Genomic DNA, 21,948 nt, shown 5'->3' with positions numbered 1-21,948 from the left:
TGGTCACTAATTCGTAGGGCGACGTCGAGATCGATTTCACTCCCCCCAATGGTAAATTTTGCTAACCATTTAGGGGCACATACGGTAATCCTTGTAGAGATCCTTATGTGTCTCCCCAAATGGTTGGTTAATTTTTACCAGTGGTTATCCTCCTTTGAGAACAACACCAAAAGTCCGTTGACGGTGATGGTGGAGGTTGTGTGTGGCTAGAAGGGAAGAGGGGCTTCATAGCTACGAACAGCAGGGAAACTTGGCGAGAGCCGGGAGGCACTCAGGGAGCTGGAACTTCGAAGCCGACATGGGGTTGTCACTCCATGTCCAACGTTCGACTTTTTCTCTAGGTCGACAATGCGTACTTGGTTGAGATCAGTGGCGAATCTACCAGGGGGGCTTTAATAGGCTCAAACCTCCACTCGAGCGCTGCAAAATTGTTTTCTACTACAAGTCTCAATGCCAAGCCCATCCACTTGTTAGCCTAGCCCAACACATGTTCGCACGACACAGGCAGCCCAAGCCTCCTTCCATTTTCTTTCTAGATTCGCCACTGGTTGGAATCATCGTTGCCAGCATCTCTTGGCTACGTCCGGTCATTTCTCGGTTATAGTTGCAACGACCCCCTTACTCTAGTGATGAATGGCCGGTGCAGCATCGAGCAAAGCTCACGGCGCTTCAACGGCAGGAGCAGGTCAGGATCGGCGACAAATACTCCTTGGGCTCATTTGCAATGTTTATTTCCTTGAGGTTGTTCTTGTGCAGTCTTGAGTTCTCTTGTGTTTAATGTTATACGAGTCTCGGTGAGCGCTAGGGTTTTATGGGCCGAACCCGTCAATGCATGGCACTATCAAGCCGGTGACTAGGTGGCGTATTAATTGATAAAGAAACCCTTGGCGCCACCAGCTTTGGGCCTGAAAACTGAAAAGATAGGCCAGTTCATAAGACAAGACCAGTGAGAGCAGCTGGAAATATTGTTTTCAAGCTGATCCAACAACGAAACTATTGATGCACATGGAGTTGTATTAATAGAGTACCTCGCAGTTGCACGTCGTGATCAACCCAGGTTGGATGCCTTTATATATAGCTGAATCTTTGCGACCCGACAACGGAAGAAACCAGTATAAAAAATTCTATACCTCTGTGGTCAGAATCAGATCACTGCAAATCACAGTACGTTTGTTCCATTGCATATGCCTAATGATGAACACTCCTGTAGGAAATCTCGATCTATATGTACGCATACGCGCATCGCAAAAGCTAATCGTAAACAGGGGTCCTTGATTAATTTGTCTCTTGCGTGCGTACGAGGCCATCCTATCGGTTTAATTAATGTGCTAGCTAGCTACTAGAAGTAGTGTGGCGTGACAGTGACACTGTCATCTCCCTCGCTGTCGGATCTGAGAACAGGGGCGCTTTCCCTTCAGATACACGGCCGCTCAGGCTCAAAGGCATCTTAATTCGCATGCACGTGTTTCTTCCAAGCTGCTGGAGCTGGTCGAACTAGTTAGAGGCCACGATCACTGCTCTAAATTTTGTTTTTTGTGGGTAGTACTACCTTAGTTAAAAAAAAAACTTCAGTGAAACTAGAAGTGCATGTCGAAGAAAGCAAACCTATTGGATTTTACAGCTTCTTCTTTCAGCTATAAACAGCAGTACAGTATTATGAACATTTGCATGGGATTTTTAGGTGTTGATTGATGGACGCGGTATCACAATCAGTCGACAAGGTGTTGATTCGGTCGTCGCAATAATTTATGAGGTAAAGGATCACGCAAGAAATGGTCATTAATTAATGCCCACAAAAGTAGTTGCTGAGATGTGGCCTTGAGTTCTCGGCTGGGGAAGCACGTACGATATTATTTTGCAATTCGTCCGGTCCTGGTGGTCGCAATAATTTATGAAGTTTGCAATTCGTGGCTACATTTCGGTGGAAGCACATGCATGCATGCAGCAGCTAACGGTTGAACGCCGTATCGTACGAACGCCTCTATGACTGTCCCAACTCTGTAGTTTGCACCAGCTAGACTCTCGGCTGGAGCTAGCGGTTGAGTACGTACCATACCATGCATGCGCTCATTTGCGTGGTAGTCTGCACGAGAGCATGGGCTAGCTCTTCAACAACGTACACGATTCCTATGAAAGAAACCGCACTTGCAACATACACCCGCATTGCTTCTATCATCGAACATGCATGAACTTCACTGAAACTGATATCCACGTGCTGGCCGTTAGGACAACTCCAACGTGGTTCATAAAAACAACCGTGTGGACATGAATAGGGGCGGAGACGATCTAACCGGAGTCATCAATTGTCCGCTCCTAGTTTTTTTATACCTGGACTACTCAAACAATCAAAATAAATAGTAGCACAATTCTTAAGCAACGGAAAGATAAGTACTTTAATGCAGAAATAATTCAAATAAGAACATTACAATTCAAACATAAAGTTTTGAAATAAAATAGTTTAAGTTTGAATTCATCTTAGTCGGATATGAAACACCCAAACAAGATCATTCTGTAGCTGCTCATTAGTTCCTCCATGTCACAAGACTCTGCTGTGGAAGCTGGATAGGATCACCCACGTTTTGAAAATCCAGACCTTGGCGAACTCCATCGCCCCCGCCCTCCAGAATCATGTTGTACATGATCACACAAGCTGTCATCACCTCCCGTAAAATCTCTGGATCCCATAATTTAGTAGGCCCGCGAACAATTGCAAAGCAGACTTGGAGCACTTTAAATGCACTCTCGACATCCTTTCTGGCAGTTTCTTGTTTATGGGAAAAGGGACATTGTTTGTTACCCCTTGGTTAGGAGACGGTCTTCATGGAAGTCGCCCACGGAGGATAGATACCATCACAAATATAATACCTCGTGTTATACTCATAATCGTCATTGGTATAATTGCACTCACTAGCTTCACCCGCACACAACCTTGCAAACAATGGAGATTGTTGCAGCACGTTGATGTCATTATGAGACCTAGGCATGACAATGAAAGAGTGTCAAATCCATAGGTCATGTGATGCAACTGCTTCAAAAAGGGTGGTGGGCTTTTTTGCAACGGCCATGGTGCCCTCTTGCTTCTCCAATTGCCATGAGCTTTTTTGTTCTCTCAAGTACTCCGGTCCAAACACCTTCACCACTGTAGTAGCAAATTTGACCATGGCTTTGAGGCACGTGCTTTCAAACATCCAGAGATACTCGTCCCATGAATATGCGGCCGTGCCATAGGTAAGCATCCTCATTGTAGCGGTGCACTTCTGGTAACCAAAGAACCTAATGGTCCCAATGGCATCCTTCTTCAAGGTGAAGTAATCATCGTAAGCCAGACACCATGGTAGAGGTGATCAAACACTTGCTGCCGCATCCGAAAAATAACGGCAAAAATAGGGCTCGAATAGCGCATCAGAGGCAAAGTGGTCGTTTCCCAACATCAGATGATGCCTTCGTGCCCGATTCCGGTTCAACACTTGATGTCCATTTGTTGAACCCTTGTAATTGAGAACATGCTTCTTCGCACGCTCGGGTGGAGGATTTTGGTTGGGCCGGTCATATCGGAGTCTGATGTGATGGAGGTCCAGATGCCCTCAAACCTCCCCTACTTTTGGTTTCGGGTTGTGGGACTTCAAACATCGGAACCGATCCGAACAAATTCGGTGACCAATGTTGGATGGCAAAAAATGTCCAGATAATTTGGTTAGGACATTTTTTGCGATTTGGTGAATAGCGTTGGAGTTGCCCTTATGACAGCATACTATGATACTCTATAATATCATCGAACGTGCATGAGAGTTAATGAGATGGAACTGGCATCAACTGTGCCTTCCCTATGGCTCCATACACAGCCTTTAGCAGTACTCCTATATAAGTAGATGTAGCTAACTAGGAAGCTGCAGCTACAAGCAAACCACGTACGCACTGACACAGCCGAAACATGCATACATCGACGGCGATGAGAAGGACCTGCAGGACGGCCCTTGTCGCGGCGGCGGTGGTGGTGGCGATGGCGATGGCGCCGCCGGCTGTGTGCGAGAGCAAGACTAGCAAGCAGCAGGAGAAGAAGGGGCCGCTGGCGACGGCGGTGATCGTGTTCGGCGACTCCATCATGGACCCCGGCAACAACAACGGCCTCCACACGGCGGTGAAGGCGAACCACGCGCCCTACGGCAAGGACTTCGCCAACCACGAGCCCACCGGCCGCTTCTCCAACGGGCTCATACCCACCGACTTCATGGGTAAGTATCTATACGTGCATACGTGCGTAAGCGTTTTCCTTTTCTGTGTATACCTTCCATGCATGCATGCTCACCGTATACACTACATGCACTACTCTAAATTAACTGCACTGACAGAGCTCGATCGTGAGAGGATAATCTAGCCAGTGTGTGCACTGTATACCCTCTCCATGTGAGAAGGGTCTTGATTCCTCCATGTGCCATGCCTTCTCGAGGCATACATGGAAAATGGAATTGCTTAATGCAGTAGGGGACGAATACCTTGGTGTCTTACCATACCTGTGGGACTACTGCTGCCACTTGAAAATGGTTGCTGTAGCATCTTCTCCTGATTAATGAATTGCCAACTCTTCTGCCGACACTGAAAAAAGATGCTCGAAACATGTGTGGTTGTAAATCGGTTAACTCCGTGCATGTTACTACTATAATTGTGCAGTGAACACGCACGTACATGTACAGTCCCAGTTGCTGAAAAAGTTGCTCCAACGTTGCTGAAAACTGAGTGCACATGTCCAACCAACCTCCCACGGAGTAATGACAAACATTTGTACATCAACAAGCTTGTACACCATACTTTTTCAAGTGAGATGACCTTTAAACACTGTACGTACGTTGCACCTCAAGCCTGTTTAATTTCTCTCTCTCTCTCTCTCTGTCTCTCTCTCTCTCTCTCTCTCTCTCTCAATCGTTCATACAACGGTTCTAGTATTCTACATCCAGCCAAACTTCGCTGCAGTATTGTCTATACAGATTGTTGAAGTGTATCCACCCCTAGGAAGTTACAGTTCACAAGAAAGATGTGGTTAAACCTAGCTAAACCAATTATAACCATTGCAGGTGAGGGATGTTCCCCAATCATCTCTCTAACAAAATAGAAATCAATCTCATTGTGTTTGGTTCGAGCATGAAAAACTGGGTTAGCTAATAGGCATAGATGTATCTCCTAAGTTGTCACACCATAAACATGTCACTATTGCTTATGATGCTTGGAGTTTTTTTTTGCTGGAAAAACGTATGTTATATTCATTAAATGTCAAGGCAAGGCAATACAAAGAACACAAGAAGTATTATAAATTACATCATGGTCCGTAGATCACCTAACGATGACTACTAGCGAGCTGAAGGCACGTCACCGTCATCGCCCTTCCCTCTTGGAGTGTCTTAAGCAAAGACTTTATCCAAATTATCTCGGCAACCACATTTGCTAATGCTTTGTATTCCACTTTTGTGCTGGACCTTGACATGGTGGCTTGCTTCCTTCCACTCAACCCAATGAGATTCGACCCAAGAATATTCCAAAACTACTTGTTGATCCTCTGTCATGGAAACAACATGTTTGTCTATGGCAAAGAAACCACTAACCACGGAAGAAGAAGCCTTTTACAAAGTTAGTTCAAGGTCAACTGTTCCCTGTTCCCTAGCATATCTAAAAAAGGTAATTGTCCGATGACTTTCAAAAAGAGCGTGCAAGTACCACACAACTTTATTGATGGAAAAGCAATTTCAATTCTAGTCAGAAGACCCCAGCCGCCACCTCAACAATGTAAGAGGCAGCGAGGGGGGGGGGTCAAACCATCGGCATGCACCGACCAAGGGTGACCCCCTCCCCCCTGCGCGCGCTGGCACCGCCTAGGTGAAAGGGACGGCGGGATGGGGATGAGAGGGGGTGGGACAAGAGGAAGGCGATGGAGGACCGGTGTTGGTGGATGCAGGTTTCATGTTGTGGCATCCCTCTTTTCAACCAACGTAGTGTGTCTGATTATCTTATTACACCACTAATTACCTTTAACCAATTTGAATTCAATTCAATCACCAATCGATCTCAAAACCAACTTAAATTGGCGCTAAAAAATATGGACTATGTAATACTAGTTTTCATGATTATTTTTTCCGTAGAATTTTAGACTGCTAGGTAATACAGTAGAATATTAACAAGTTGGGGTTGCTCTCATGAAAGGGCCAAGCTTTGGCAGATGGCGGGTGAAGGTGAGAGGCGCATTAAGCCATTGAGCCATGGGATTGTCGTCACAGTTGTTTTTGGTCTGCAACCCTTTGTATTACAACTCACAAAAAAATTAGCAGCAATTTTAGTCATGTTTCTAATGGGCCGAATTAATTTCAGCCCAGGGTCTTAACGTGAAGCAATTACTTCCTCCGTACCTGGGCGTGGAGCACACCCCCGAGGACCTCCTCACCGGCGTCAGCTTCGCGTCCGGCGCCACCGGATTCGATCCTCTCACCCCCGTCATCGTGGTAACTATTCTTTTCTGTTAACTGATCTGTGCGTGTGCAAGCTAGTGATCCATATATCATATTAATCGATCTACTTCGGTTCATTCCAGAACGTGATCTCGCTGGAGCAGCAGCTGGTCTACTTCGACGAGTACCGTGGCAAGCTGGTGGGCATCGCCGGCGAGGAGGAGACGCGGCGGATCATCGACGGCGCGCTGTTCGTGGTGTGCGCGGGCACGGACGACATCGCCAACACCTACTACACCACGCCGCTCCGGAGCGCCCACTACGACATCCCCGCCTACGTGGACCTCCTCCTCGTCGGCGTCGAGTCCTTCCTGCGCAACGTGAGCGCGCGGGGCGCCAAGCGGGTCGGCTTCGTGGGGCTCCCGCCCATCGGGTGCGTGCCGTCGCAGCGGACCATGGGCGGCGGCCCGGACCGCGGCTGCGTGCCGGAGCGCAACGCCGCCGCGCGGCTCTACAACGCGAGGGTGCAGGAGCTGATCCGCCGGCTGGGGGAGGAGGACCCAGCCGGGTTCCCCACCCTCGTGTTCATCGACATCTACACCGTGATCCAGGACCTGGTGGACAACGGGGCGCGGTACGGGTTCAGCGAGACGAAGAAGGGGTGCTGCGGCACCGGCACGGCCGAGGTGGCGGTGCTGTGCGACGCGAGGTTCATGCCGGTGTGCGACGACGTGTCGGAGCATGTCTTCTTCGACAGCTACCACCCCACGCAGCGGGCCTACAAGGTCATCGTCGACTACATCTTCGACCACTACATGCAGTTCCTGAACCTCTGAGGCTGCATCATTTATATTCTTGTGTTTCCAAAGCATTACATTATTCATTCTTGTTTATCTGAATTATGAGATATCAGGGCCAAAAACAGATCGGCCATGCCGAGCTGCAGGTGATTCAGTGTGTGAAGTAACTTATAATTCAGTGTGTGAGTATATATTTCGGGTGGTGCTTGATCCAACATTAATTGTCAACAGAAATGTATGTGGATATACGAAGTTGTGTATCCACTAGCAAAACGGTCCGTGCATTGCAACATGCGATTTTTTTTCCGTAACGGCCAATGATCATGATCACATTTTGCTGCATCATCGAGATACACTATCACTCTCATTTTTGTGAAATCGTGAACAATTTTTGAAAATCATGAACATTTTTTGAACTCATGAATATATCTGAAATCATCAAATAATTTTCAAATTCGTGAATAATTTTATAGATTTTCGAATTTTTTCTAAAATCATGAACAATTTCTGAATTCATGAGCATTTTATACTATTTGCAAACATTTTTCTAAAATTTTATTTTTAAAATACTTTTCTTGAATAGGTGAACATTTCTAGAATTGACGACATTTTTTTGGAAATCGTTTGGTGTAACAATTTTATAAATTTCATGAACATTTTTTTGATTTAACAAATGTTTTTTGAAATGCATGATCATTTCTTGAGTCAGCGAACATTTTATGAATCAATAAACTATTTTACAAGTCACGAACTGTTTTTGAATTTTAGTATATTTAAAAATTCATGTTTGAATTGGCAAAATTCTGTTCAACTTCATTAACATTTTTTAATACACGAACTTTTTAAAAAAAATCATGAACATATTTTGACGTTCCAAAATATTGTTTTGAAAATTTGAAACATTTTTTGAATATGCGATTATTTTTAAAATCACAAATATTATCTGAATCCACAAGCATTTATGAATTATTAAATATTTTATTTCAGTATTCTCATTTTTTTTTGAAGTCTCAGATTATTTAGAGTAGAAAACAACAAAGACGGAAAAGGAAATATAAAAATAAAAAAGATATTTAAAAAACAGGCCACCCGGGCATGGGCCGGCCCAAACAGGCGCGCTGTGTCTTCTCTCAGCGCACGGAGCGTAGTATAGAATGTTCCTACTGCATGGGCCAGCCCAGGCGGGGATTCCCCTGTGTGAAAGACTTTTTTATCACTTACAGGTGGCATTGGTGGGTAATATTTTGCAACCTTAGGGGCAATTTCAGTAACATACCGCGAGAAACAATATTCGCTTTATTATTAGGTATAGATATAGATATATACACTTCTATTTCGGTACGCCCCCTAAACATAAGGACGGATCTGATTAGCCATACCTTTTTATAATAAAGGCATGATGGTTATATTTTTGAAACTCTTCCTCCATCGTATACGATGTACACTTGTATAGCGAGCTGAGCTGGCCCATCTTTTTTTCTTTTGGTTTTTACCCTCAAAAAATTGTGAGCGTGACAGGAATCAAACCAGCAACTTCAGAATTTGACACAGTAACCAACCAGCCACCGTCAGTTGATGTGATTACATACCTCTTTCTCATCTTTTCTTCTTTCCTCTTTCCTTTTTCCTTTTTGCCTTTTTTACTTTTCTCTTATTCCTTTTTTTCTTTTTTTCAAACGGTTTTGTTTGGTTTTAATTTTTCTATTCTTTTTTGTTTTTCATTTCTTTTGCAATGTGCAAAATATTTTTAATTTCCCTTTTTTTTAAACACTGAACTTTTTTTTTCAAATTTTGCTGTACATGGAGTAGTGTCACACAAACACACTCCTGGTGTAAAAAATCAGCTGTGAGGAGATCGACCAGAGAGTAGAGGGACGCTCGGGGCGGTACGCTAGCAGTGAACGGATGGCTCCTCTTCCCTCTCTCCCTCCCCACCCTTCCTCCCCTTCTCCTCCTCGGCTCGGCAGATCTGCGCCCCGCCCTTCCCCGGTGACTGGCGTCCGGTCGCCCTCACCTTCAGGTGTAGCTCCCCCTTCCCTATCCTCCCCTGTTTCTTCGCAGGTGGATCCCTCCCCTTCCCTCTCTTCGCTGCCGGTTCTTGGATCTCGTTTTTGGGCGCTGTTGTCGGATGAGGAGGACTGGCGGTCTCTGCCTTCCTCCCCCGGTGGTGCGGTGGCCTGCGCTGGGGAAGTGGCGGTCGCCTGCGCCGCCCCTCGCCCTCGTAAGTTTACCCCCGGGGGTCGGGGCCAGCCGTTGGGGGTGTCTCCGCCGGCCGACGGCTGGTTCCGGGTCTCGCGGCGTCGGCGTAGATCTGGTAAGTTTGCGTCCACGTCTCCTGCGCTTGGTGTCTTGGGTCGTGCTCCTGATGGGGAGCTTGGAGGCTCTCCATCTCCCTCTCCGTCTCCGGCTGCGGGGGCTCCGTCGCCGGCGGTGGCGGCGGCGGGGCCGCTGGTCGCTCCGTGTTCCCTAGATCCAGATCTCTGTGTAGTGGCCGCCGGTTCGCGGGCCAGCTCCCCGTGTGGGCCTGCTGGGCCTGTCGGGGCGGTGCTGGCTAGTGGGCCTTCCCCCTCCCTCTCTTCGGTTATCGATTTTCCCCCGCTGGTTTCTCTAGGCCCAGGTGGGCCCCCCGCCCGGTTACTGGCTCCCCGTCCCTCTCCGGCCCACTTGGCGAGCCGGGCCCGGGGGGGCACGGCTCGCTCGAGCTATTTATGGATCCCTCACGGCTCGATACCCCCCCTGCTAGGGTTTACTGCGTCCGCCGCTGACTTGCGCCGCTATCGTCTTCCCATCCGTCGCATCATCAGATCCCTCCCACCTCCACCCCTCCTTCTTCCTTTTGCTGCGGTGATCTCCATGGACAAATCTAGGGGTTCTTCCTGCGAGGCGCTTTCTGGTTGCAAACGGCGCCGCGAGGATTCCCCCGCCTCCGCGGTGGAGCTGGAGCTTGAGGCTTCGCTCCGCTCCAAGCTGGAGTCGGAGCAAGCGGCGCGCGAGCAGGTGGCTCGTGCCCGCGAGGCCTGGGCTCCGGGTCCGGAGCAGGTGAAGGAGGGTGTGACTGGATCTGGCTTGCAGGGCTCTGGGTCTGGTCCCTCTCCTTCCCCGGTGGTGGACCCGTGGGAGGCGGCGGTGGCTTCTGGCGGTGGGATGTCTTCGTCCTCGGCTTCCCTCCCGGCTCCGGGGGTTGGGCGTGGTCCGTCGGCCCCGTCTCGGCCCCTACCTCCCCCTCCTCCTCGCTCGTTTGGGGCCGGATCTGGTTTTCGTCCGCCGCCTCGATCCTTCGCGGGGCCGGCGCGTCGGCCGCCCGGTTCGGCTTATGGGGATGGGATCCTTCCCCCTCCCCAATTGCAGCAGCAATCCCGCCCCTCTCCCTCTTCCCACAGGAACCCCTTGGCGCTTACCTGCTTCGCTTGCCACAGACCGGGCCACTTTCAGTCTCGCTGCACCAATCCACCATTCTGCTTGATTTGTCGCTCTGATGGTCACCTCATGGTCAATTGCATGGATAGACAGAAACCTCCCGCGGTCATCCAGTTTGGTCTGGGTCTTCCTGGCTGCTCCTTCTTCGCTTTTGATGGTGACCTACCTGTTCGGGAGGTGGCTCCTACGCTGTCCAATGCGGCTATTGTCTCTGTCAAAGACCAAAAGATCTCCCCCCAAACTCTGCTGGAAGGGCTTCGCATCTGGGATGTGGCTAGTTGGGACTGGCAAGTTGTGCAGCTGTCAGAGTTTGACTTCTCTGTGGTGTTCCCCTCCAAAGATTGCCTGCGAATGATTGCTTCCTGCACCAGCTTCACCTTACCTCTTAATCAACTGGTGGTTTCTGTCAAAGCGGCTGCATCCAACGGTACTGCTGTTGGTCCTTTGTCTCAAGTGTGGGTGTTGATTGAAGATCTACCTGCTAGTCTGTGCTCGTCTGTTTTCCTCATGTCCTTTGGGGTTTTAATTGGGAAACCCATCGAGGTGGATGAGGAGTCTTTGAACAAGGTTGGTCCTGCTCGGCTGAAGGTCTGGTGTGTTGATCCTGATCGGGTGCATGGCTTCATTGATGTCTATCCCTCTCCCAACGGCATCAGGTTGCGGGTGCGGGTGGAGGGGGCGATGTCGGCTGCTCCACCTTCCCCCCCTCCTCCTGCTAACCCTTCGGATAAACATGACAAGGAAGGGGATGGTTCTTTTGGTGGCCCCAATCAGAGTTTTGGGTCTAATCTCCGCTTCACTCAATCTGAATGGGATAGCCTGGCAGACTCAGAACGTGAGATGTTTCATTCTCAAGCGCCTGCTGGTGATGCTCCTCGTGAAGATGTAGTGATTCCCCCTTCAGTCCAGATGGCCCCCTTTGCTGCTGCTGATCTGCCTAAAGCTCCGCCCTGCTCGGCTACTCCTGTGTCTGCTGCATGCTCCAACCTCCCGGCTCGCCCTATCTCCCCCACTCGTTCGGGTATTGAAGATCTCCCTGGCTCTCCTACTCGTGATATGATGGAATCACAACACACCTCGAAGAAGAAATCCTCAGTTCGCAAGTACTCGGCTAAGAGCCGGACCTCCTCGGGCTCGAAGCAATCTATGACGGGGATCTGTCGGCGTCTTGATCATGATCTGGGCTCCATGTCCCGCTCGGGCCCCCACGCTGGCTCTCCTGCTGCGCGGTCGCCTGCTATCCGCTCCCCGGTGTCCACGGCCCGCAAAGGTAGGCGGGTTTCACATTCTGGTGGCTCGATTCTGGAAAGGGCGGAGAAGCGGGCTGCGGCGAAGGACCTCCCTCCCCTAGGTACCTCCCCATCCCCATCGGTTGCTGTTTCTCCGGTTCGGGTGGTTTTACCTTCGATGTCTGATGATCATCTTTTAAACATTATGTCGGACGTGGGTTTGGTGGTTGATACTTCTGTTGGCTCTCCCAGTTCGCTCCTTGCTATTATTCGGGCTAATGAATTGGCCCAAGCTACCATTGCGAAAGCCAAAGAGGCTGTTGCCTCGCGGGTGGCGGATGCTGGTTGTGTTATGGGGGAGGCTTCGGGTGCTGGTAGTGGCCAGCCCTCATCCTCATCCTGCCTTGCTAAGAGGGGTACTAATAAACGATCTAAAACCTGTGTGGCCCCCAGCAGGTCGAGCCTCTGTATCAAGAACCTTTTGTATAAATGAGGGCCTTATTCTGGAATATTAGAGGGTTCGGTGCTAGGGGGCGCCGTGACCAACTGAAAGATTTGGTTCGTTCTAACTCTATTGACTTTGTGGGGCTGGTTGAAACGTTTAAGGATTCCTTTTCCCCCAGTGAGCTTTCTGCTATCGTGGGTATGGATAGATTTCAGTGGCAATCTTTACCGGCTTCGGGCCACTCTGGTGGGATTCTGATCGGTTCTAATAAGGATATTTTTGACTTTGTTGCTTTTGATCATGGGTTTTATTGGGCTAGTGTTGTTCTCCCGCATAGATCTATGAATGCCCTCTGTGAATTTATAGCTGTTTATGGGCCCGCGGATCACTCCTTTTCGCACCTTTTCCTTGATGAACTTTCGATCAAGCTTGAGTCCTGTTCTCTCCCGACGGTGATTGGGGGAGACTTTAATCTTCTGCGATGCCCTCTTGACAAGAATAATGATAATTTTTCCTGGTCTTTAGCCAATGCTTTTAACGACTTTATTAGTGTCAACGCCATTCGGGAGCTTCCTCGGGGGGGAGCCCGCTTTACTTGGTCTAATCATCAGGCGAACCCTATCAGATCCGTGCTTGATCGTGTCTTCCTATGTCCCAGTTGGGATGCCTTGTTTCCTAGGTCCTCTCTTGTAGCTAAATGTATTGTGGGGTCAGACCACACCCCCTTGATTCTGGATGATGGTTCCATTCGCAATAGACCTCCGACTAGATTTCAGTTTGATGCTTCTTGGCTGTCTGTTGATGGCTTTGTTGACATGGTTGCAGCGAAAATCTCCCAATCCCTCTCTCACAACCCCCGCTCTTTTGGCCCTCTGGATGATTGGCAGTCATGTGCCTATGCTTTACAAAAATTTCTTAGAGGCTGGTCGCGTAGCCGTGCGGCGGAGGATCGCCGCTCCAAAGCCTTCCTTGAAAATCAGATCCTGGAGCTGGATCATACTGCGGACTCTATTGGGCTCTCGGATGATGGTTGGGCTGTTCGCTATAATCTGGAGGCCGCTCTTCTGCAGCTGCATCATCAGGCTGAGATTTACTGGCGTCAGAGGGGCACCCTTAATTGGAATCTCAAAGGAGACGCTCCTACTGCTTATTTCTTTGCGATTGCAAACGGTAGGCGTAGGCGTTGTGAGATTAATAGCCTATCGATTAATGGTATGCGCTCTACAGACCAATCTGTGATTATGGCTCACGTGGTGGACTTCTTTTCGTCTCTGTTACGGGCTAAACCTCCATCGGGCCTGTCCATCTCCCCCCACCTCTGGAGTTCTGGTCTTAAAATTTCTCCTGAGGAGAATGCTTCCTTGATGATTCCGCTCTCCGATCAGGAAATCTGGGATGTGGTTAATTCTGCCAATACTAATGCTGCTTCCGGGCCTGATGGCTTCTCCATCCCTTTCTTTCGGAAATTTTGGCCCCAGTTGAAACAGTTGGTGTGTAACGTTATTCAGGGTTTCTGTCTTGGTACTGTCGACATCTCTCGCCTGAACTATGCTATTATATCCCTGATCCCTAAGGTTAAGGGTGCTGATGTCATTTCCCAATTCCGGCCTATAGCGTTGATTAACAACTTTGCCAAGTTCCCTTCCAAAGGATTTGCGAACCGGCTGTCTCCGGTAGCTCACAGAGTTATTAGTCCCTTCCAATCTGCTTTTATCAAAGGGCGCTTTATTTTAGATGGCATTCTCTCCCTTCATGAGATAGTTCATGACCTCCATGTGCGGAAATCCAAAGCTATCATTCTCAAACTAGACTTCGAAAAAGCGTATGACTCGGTTAGCTGGTCTTTTCTCAGGCAGATTCTTCTTGCCAAAGGGTTTGACGGTGCCTATGTTCACCGTATCATGCAGTTGGTCTCGGGTGGCCACACTGCAGTTGCCGTAAATGGCGCTATTAGCAACTTCTTTGTGAATGGGAGGGGCCTCCGCCAAGGGGATCCGACCTCCCCTGTTCTTTTCAACTTTGTGGCTGACGCTTTCTCCTGTATGCTCTCCAAAGCGGCTCGATGTGGACACATTATTCCTGTGGTCTCTCACCTACTTCTAGAAGGGGTCTCTCATTTGCAATATGCGGATGACACAATCATCTTGGTAGAGTTGGACAATGCCTATATTGCCAATCTGAAATTTATTCTGTTGTGCTTCGAAGCTGTTTCTGGTCTTAAGATCAATTTCGCCAAGAGTGAGGTTATGGTGACGGGGGTTGACCGGGCGGAGGCCTTGCGGGTGGCCAGACTCCTCAACTGCTCCTTAGGTTCCTTTCCTTTCAAATATTTAGGTCTTCCTATCTCTCCTGGTCTGCTTCACGCGAAAGACTTCGCTCTGGTGGTTGCTAAAGTGGGGAATAGGGTGCTTCCTTGGAGGGGTAGGTATAATACCAATGCTGGCAAAGTGGCTCTAACCAATTCTTGCTTATCCTCTCTCCCGTTGTTCCTTATGGGCTTTTACCGTCTCACGGATGGTGTGCATGCTGGCTTCGACAAACATAGGGGTGGCTTTTATTGGAATTCTGCAGATAACAAAAGGAAGTATAGGTTGGTTAAGTGGCAGCTTATGTGCAAGCCTAAAAACCTTGGGGGGTTAGGCATTATTAATACTCGGGTGATGAATATTTGTCTGCTCATTAAGTGGTGGTGGAAAATTATGACGGTTGGGGCCGATGTGCTGTGGTTTTCGATTCTTAAGGCTAAATATTTTCCTAACTCCAACCCTATGTTTGCCCCTGCGCGGCGTGGTTCGCAGTTTTGGAAAGTCCTTGTTAAAGTTCGGCCGATTTTTTTGGAGCACGTTAAGTTTTGTGTGGGTAATGGGTCTGCTGTTCGTTTTTGGTTAGATTGGTGGTCCGGGGATGCTCCTCTGGCTGTTAGCTTTCCGGATCTGTTCTCTTATTGCCCCAATCCGCAAATCTCCATCACGGAGGTGGCTGCTAATAATTGGGACTTGGCTTTTCGTCGGGCCCTGTCTCCTGAAGAGTTGGAAGAATGGCAAAGTCTTTCTGCCCTCTTCCCTGTGCTCTCAGAGGAGGCTGACTTTGTGGTTTGGCCACTTACGGCCTCTGGGCTATTCTCGGTCAAATCGTTGTATTCTAGACTCATTGGTGGTACTACTTCGGCTCGCTTCTCTTGTATTTGGAAATCTAAGGTCCCTCCTAAGATTAAGATTTTCCTCTGGCAAGCCTTCCGAGGTCGCCTTCCTTCTGCTGATCAGATCAAAAAACGCAATGGGCCGGGCTCGGAATTCTGTAACTTGTGTGGGGCTTTGGAAAACTCTAATCACATCTTTTTCAACTGTGTTCTTGCCAAATTAGTTTGGTCTTGCGTAAGATCATGGCTTCGGGTCTCCTGGGATCCCTCCTCTTTCGCAGACACTAGAACCCTAGCCAAATCTCTGGTAGGGGTCACCAAGAGGGTTTTCTGGGTTGGCTTGGGAGCCTTATGTTGGGCTCTTTGGACCATTAGAAACAAATTTACTATTGAACTTACCTTCCCATCTAAGCCTGCTGACGTTCTTTTCAAATCATGTATATTCTTGCAGCAGTGGAGATTATTGACTAAGGAGCCAGATCGGGACGCCCTGGACCTGCTCATCGCCAAAATTCGGGCTTCAGCCTCTCAGATCTCAGGGACGAATCATGGCGTATAAGCCCGGTGCTGTAGTTTGCGGGATTAGGTCTCCTTCTCTCCCCGGCCTGCGTGCCGTGTTTGGCAGCTGCCTGTTTCGTTAGGAATTTGGGCATATTTAACTTCTCTTTGTGTTTCTGAGACTGTGTGAACCTTGGGTATTCGTGACGCTGCCATGTGGCTTTATTTATAAAGTCGGGCTTTGGCCTTTTCTCTAAAAAACACACTCCTTAGTCCTGGGCCTAGCCCATTTTTTATTTTATTTTTCACATTCAAAAAATCGGTACATGAAGTAGGATTCAAGCTATGGACCTCTTGGATTACTTCCACCTACTATAACAGCTAGGACAACTCACTTGTCGTGTCTAATACATACCGAAACAAGAATTTTACAACATTTTTTGGATGTGATAAGTTTCAGCGATAAAACTGTGAGATACAAAGTTTTCAACTAAGTGTTGATGTTTCCTTGTTAGTTTTTGTCGAATGGGAGGTTGAAACCCTCATCCTGTGTATTATTGTGATGCACACATCCATTCTGAATAATTTTTTTTGAATTTTCACGGGGGGGGGGGGGGGACGATCCCCCACCTAAATATATTGATCACTGTGGGCTAAACTCCCAGATAGGTACAAACACCAACTTTACATGAGGGGCGAGGATAGCATCACGTAGGCAATGCCGAGAACGCACGCACCCATCCTTCTACGTGCGATTGACGAGCTTCAGACAGGCGATCACGCCAGAGGACCGCGTCCTCCCTACAGCAGCAAAGCAGGCGAGCAAGGGACGGCGGCATGCGTCGAAAAACAACCGCGTTCCGGTGTTTCCAAAGCTGCCAGCAGCACAGCATGGCGAACTCGACCTCCGACTCAACACTTCCCGCCACCGCAGCAGCAAGGACGCCGAGCTTGCAGACCGTAGCACCATCGACCACGACCCGGACCTGCCTCCAGAATGCTACCGCGAACGGGCAGGAGAAGAGCATGTGGTCAGCAGTTTCCAGAGCAGCAGAGTAGAGTGGACAGCCGGCATCTTCAGCATCAACAATGTGCTTTCGAAGCAGGACATCCCTCATGTGGACGCGTCGTTGCACCAGCAGCCAGCAGAAAAACTTCACCCGCGAGGGCGCGCGCGCCTCCCAGATCATGGAGGCGAAGCCCGCAGTCACCCCGCCAAACCACAGCAGCCTGTACGCGGAGCTGGACGACAGGGCGCCTTTGGGGGCCGCGGCATGCGGAAGTCGCCTCTCATCCCCCCCCCGTCCCTTGCAGGCAGTGTGTCCAGGAGCGCCGCAACCACCACGAGCTCGCGCTCACCCACCCTTGTCAGCCGAGGCACCAGGCAGCGGGCACGCACCTGCCCGACCGTCGCCTCCGCATCCAGAGCGTGGGAGAAGAGGGCCGGGTACGCCACCGCGACAGCCCCGCAAGGCAGCCAACGATCCCACCAGAAGGAGCATGTGTTCCTGTCCCCGACATCGACAACGGAGATGGCGCAGTAGAGAGGGAGCAACTTCATGACCGCGGCCCGGTGCTCACCAAGGGCCAGGCCGCGAGCAAGGAGGGAGCGTCCACCAGCCCCGCCCCAAATCCAGGCTACCCACCGAGAGCCGGGGTCGTGTGAAGGCGATGCAGCATCTTGAGCAGCAGGCACAAGTTTTGAGTTGCCAGGTCGCGGATTCCCAGCCCGCCTTCGCTCTTCGCCCGGCAAACACGCTCCCAAGCAACAAGGCATTGGGCGCCCGATGCTCGTTCGGCGACGTTCCATAGGAAGGCGCAGCGCAGCCCGTCCAACGCACGCACCAGGGCAGGCGGCAGCAGCAACGCAACCATTTCATATGTAGGGAGCGCGTCCAGGACAACGTCAATGAGCACCAGACGCCCCGCGGGGGAGAGAAGGCGAGCCGCCCAGCCGGGAAGATATCTGTCCACCTTCACAATCAGCGGAAGGAAATCCGCGAATCGCAGCTTCTCCCATGAGAGAGGGAGGCCGAGGTACGTCTGCAGGAACGACCCCGTGGCGCAGCCCAGAGCGGCCACCACGCGGGCCAGAGCCTCCTCCTCCACATGCACCGGCACCAGGGTGCTTTTGGTGAAGTTGATGATCAGCCCCGTGGCGGCGGTGAACTGGTCGAGAATTTTCCGGAGACGGACCGCGCCGTCCTCGTCCGCCCGCGCGATGATCAGCGTGTCATCGGCGTACTGCAGCACCACCGCAGGCACGCCCGGAAGGAGAGGGTGGCGAAGCACATCATCCTGGCGGATCAGCCGTTGGAGCACGTCGGCGACGATGAGGAAGAGGTAGGGGGAGATGGGGTCCCCTGCCTGAGGCCGCAGCGCACTCGGAACCATCGCCCTGGCACCCCGTTCAACAAGACCGCCGAGCTCGAGGAGTGGAAGAGGGCATCCATCCAGTCGCACCAGAGCGACGGGAACCCCCTGGCCGCCATCACAGCGCGCAAGCTCGCCCAGTTGATAGAGTCGAACGCCTTGGCGAAGTCAAGTTTGAGGACCATCGTAGGGGCCCGGCGACGATGGCAGCACTGCACCAGTGCACCATCTCCGTGGCATAGATGAAGTTTTCGGAGATGCTCCGCCCCCGCACAAAGCCGAACTGATCTTCATCGATCAGGAGAGGAATTTGCCGCTGAAGACGCGAGGTAAGCCCACGACCCAAGATCTTGATATCGCCGTTTTGGAGCGAGACGGGGCGAAAGGAGGCAGGGGATGGCACACTGCTCCCTTTGGGCAGCAGAGCGATGTAGGCCCGATTGATCCCGTCGAGGGCAGCGACGCCGTCGTGGAACTCGTCGAAGAGACGAAGAAGATCTGGTACCACCACGCCCTAGGCTGCCTGGTAGAACGCTGGGCCCAGGCCATCCGGGCCAGGGGCGCTGGTGCGGTCCAGGGCGTGCACCGCCGCCTTGACCTCGGCCAGCTCGAAAGGGGCCACAAGAGCAGGCCCGTCCACAGAGGGGGCACCGGCGTAGAGGGCCGCCAGGTCGAAGTGCCAGACGGGCTCCATGGACCGGCCCAGCAGCGTCATGTAGAAGGCACGCAGGGCCGCGGCCTTCCCTGCATGGTCTAGCACCGGCACCCCTTCGACTTCCAGGGCCGCGATGCGGTTGCGTCGTTGACGGTGCAAAGCAGAGGCGTGGAAGAACTTGGTGTTCTTGTCCCCCTCACACACCGCACGACGTTTGCCACGCTGCCGCCAATGCACACACTGCCGGCGAACGGACGCGGTGAGAGCCAGGCGGGCGTCGTGGCGGAGAGCGCTCTCATCTGTGGAAAGAGCACAGTTTTCTTCCAGGAAGTCAAACAGGTCAATAATGAAACGACAATCGTTATCAAAAGTGGGAATGAACCGGTGCTATTTTTTTTCCAAACCTTGGCAGCAAACCTGAATGCTTTCTTCCTAGCCGCGAGGATCCCACCTGCACCCGTAGCATGCACCGGAGCAGACCAGGATGGCAGAGTGGTAGGGAGGAAGGCGGGGTCCTGGAGCCAGCTCGTTTCAAAGAAAAACTGCGAGGGGTTCGGGGTTTTGGTCGAGGCCGTGACCAGGAGGGGAACATGATCAGAAGTGACGCGAGGAAGGGAGGTGAGAGAGGAGTCAGGGAACACGTCATTCCAAGCATTGTCAAAAAACGCACGATCAAGCTGGGCAAGGATGGGGGGATCCTGCCGATTTGTCCATGTGAAGGAGCGGTCCGAGGGGTGCAACTCATGCAAAGCAAGGTCATTGACAAGGGAGTTGAAACGGGCGGCACGACCAGCATCGAAATTCCCCCCGTCTTCTCGTTGGGATGGCGAATGAGATTGAAATCTCCCACAACGAGCCAGGGCCCGAGGACCCTAGGAGGGATCGTGAGCATGTCCTCAACGAAACTATTGGTGAAAGAGTGATCAGAGGGGGCATAAACGTTAGTGAGAGTGACGGTCACCCCCGAGGAGGAGCACGCGAGAGCGACGGAGATGGAGTATCTAGACTCGAAGGAGGAGACGAGCGCGAAGGACGAGGGATCCCACGCGGTGACAATGCCGCCACGGCTCCCGTCCGCGTTTTTGGCGGCAAACTGCGCGAGGTTCTGGGAGAGGAAAGACACGGCTTTACGAGCGTCCAGACAAGCAAGCTTAGATTCTTGGATGCAAACAAAGCTGGGAGTAGAGGAACAAAGCAGGTTCTTAACAACGTCACACTTATCCCGATCGCCTAAACCCTGGACATTCCAGGAGAGCGCGCGGATTGAGCGGAAAGCGGCACTATTCTGAATAATTATTAAGCAAAGTACAAGATAAAGACAACCAGGATCAAATTATTATAAGATATAAAAATAACACATAGGACTACCCCTTTCTCAACATGCATTCAAGAAAGTATCCTCGCATCATCATTGCCACGTCCAATTGGAGACAACCCGGATAAGGATTTTCATCTTGGTTGCCGAGACAATTCAATAAGGTAACAACTCACGCCCGCTGATCCTAATCTTGGCCAATAAAGGCCAAGACCCGAAACATATTGTGGAGCTTAGGCTCCTGGGCACTCCCTTACCTGGCCATCCAATTTTGTATCGTGATTCGTGGATGTACTTTTTTCTTTCTTGTTTCTCTCGTATAGAACAACATATGAACTCCAAACTTTGCAGAACAACAAAATATTCTAACTAGAATGTGGGAAACAACTTTCAGATTTTTTTCATGCATCATAAATACTAAAAATAAGATTTTTTTTAATCAAATAAATCTCATTTTGTATATTTATGTCATACCAAAAAAATTGAAAGTTTTTTCCCACATTGAAGTAAGAATGTTTTGTTGTCCTCCAAAGTTTGAAGTTCATGTATTGTTTTGTTTTGAAGAAATAAAAAAGAGAAAAGTTAATGTAGTAAGTTACTTGTGTAGCACGGATCTCAAAGCAACATTGGAGGGTAAGGATAAGAGGCGTCCGGAAGCCCGAGCTTAAAAAATCCACGTCCAGGTCAAGACAAGAGTTTTCAACCCCAAACATGAAGCGGTGTTACAATCAGCATCGAGATGATGGATCATTCAATGGTCGCATCTGCCAATACTTCACGCCAGGTCAAAATGACACTATAAGGTTAATGGACATCTTCCCATCTTAGACCATCCCCACGGTTCTGAGGGGTGCCATGTCTCGTCATAATCTGCCTGTGCCAGACCACACTGGTGTGAGTCACACCGTAGCGTCTATCATATTGTTGGAGCCGTTATCCGCTACTACATGTCGGCGGTGAAGAGCCGATGCGCCCCTTACTCCCCACCCTCACACACTACCGCTGGCGTGAGATGGTCGCTACTCTCGCACCTGGCAAAATCCCAGTTGTGTTGCCAACAAGCATCCACATCATAGCGAGCGACCATTGTCTCGTCGCCTACCCATCGCAGTCGCACCTCGGGGCCGCCACCCTCACTGCAATGATCAATGGTGGCTGTCTTCGTCAACCACTGTTTCTTTACTAAATGTATTGTCACTACATACAACAGACGTGTGTGGCCAATAGATGGACACTTGGACATTTTTTCTAGGTCTACCCTTGCCGAGGTAGTGTTTCTAACAAAATTATGTTAATCTATTTCCTAGTACAATTTTTTTTGATTGGATGAACGACAAACATTTTTTACAGACAAATGATAACATTTTACTCTCTTTTTTGAGCAGGGATAACATTTTACTTTGGGAGTAACATTTAAGTATTTTTGAAGGACTGTAGCAGAAACATAATTTTTCCCGGGAAAAAATATGAAACTTTTTAAACGGAAAATGCCAGAAAAAAATGAAAGGAGATTTTTTTTGAGTAACAAAACGAAATGAGATGATACACAGTACAAGCCCAGAAGCGTTAACAAGAGCAGCCCACGTTAGCCCACCTTTATCGAACGAGCCCTTTACCCAGCCCACACCACCAAAAGCGATAACACA

The 21,948-nt window shown here is 50.1% G+C and overlaps 1 protein-coding gene across 1 annotated transcript; it reads left to right on the top strand.

Annotated features, from left to right (window-relative positions):
* The first annotated feature begins 3,856 nt into the window (after nucleotides 1–3,856).
* LOC123042203 (GDSL esterase/lipase EXL3-like) lies at nucleotides 3,857–7,542 on the top strand. The gene is made up of 3 exons (XM_044464707.1): nucleotides 3,857–4,232; nucleotides 6,355–6,485; nucleotides 6,575–7,542. Exons 1-3 carry the CDS (start codon nucleotides 3,932–3,934, stop codon nucleotides 7,265–7,267), a joined length of 1,125 nt encoding a protein of 374 aa, XP_044320642.1. The 5' UTR covers nucleotides 3,857–3,931; the 3' UTR covers nucleotides 7,268–7,542.
* The last annotated feature ends 14,406 nt before the right edge of the window (nucleotides 7,543–21,948 follow it).

Source organism: Triticum aestivum, chromosome 2B (genome assembly GCF_018294505.1).
Source record: "Triticum aestivum cultivar Chinese Spring chromosome 2B, IWGSC CS RefSeq v2.1, whole genome shotgun sequence".
NCBI lineage: Eukaryota > Viridiplantae > Streptophyta > Magnoliopsida > Poales > Poaceae > Triticum > Triticum aestivum.
Note: the sequence above shows the minus strand (reverse complement) of the source record. Positions and strands in the feature narration are given on the sequence as shown.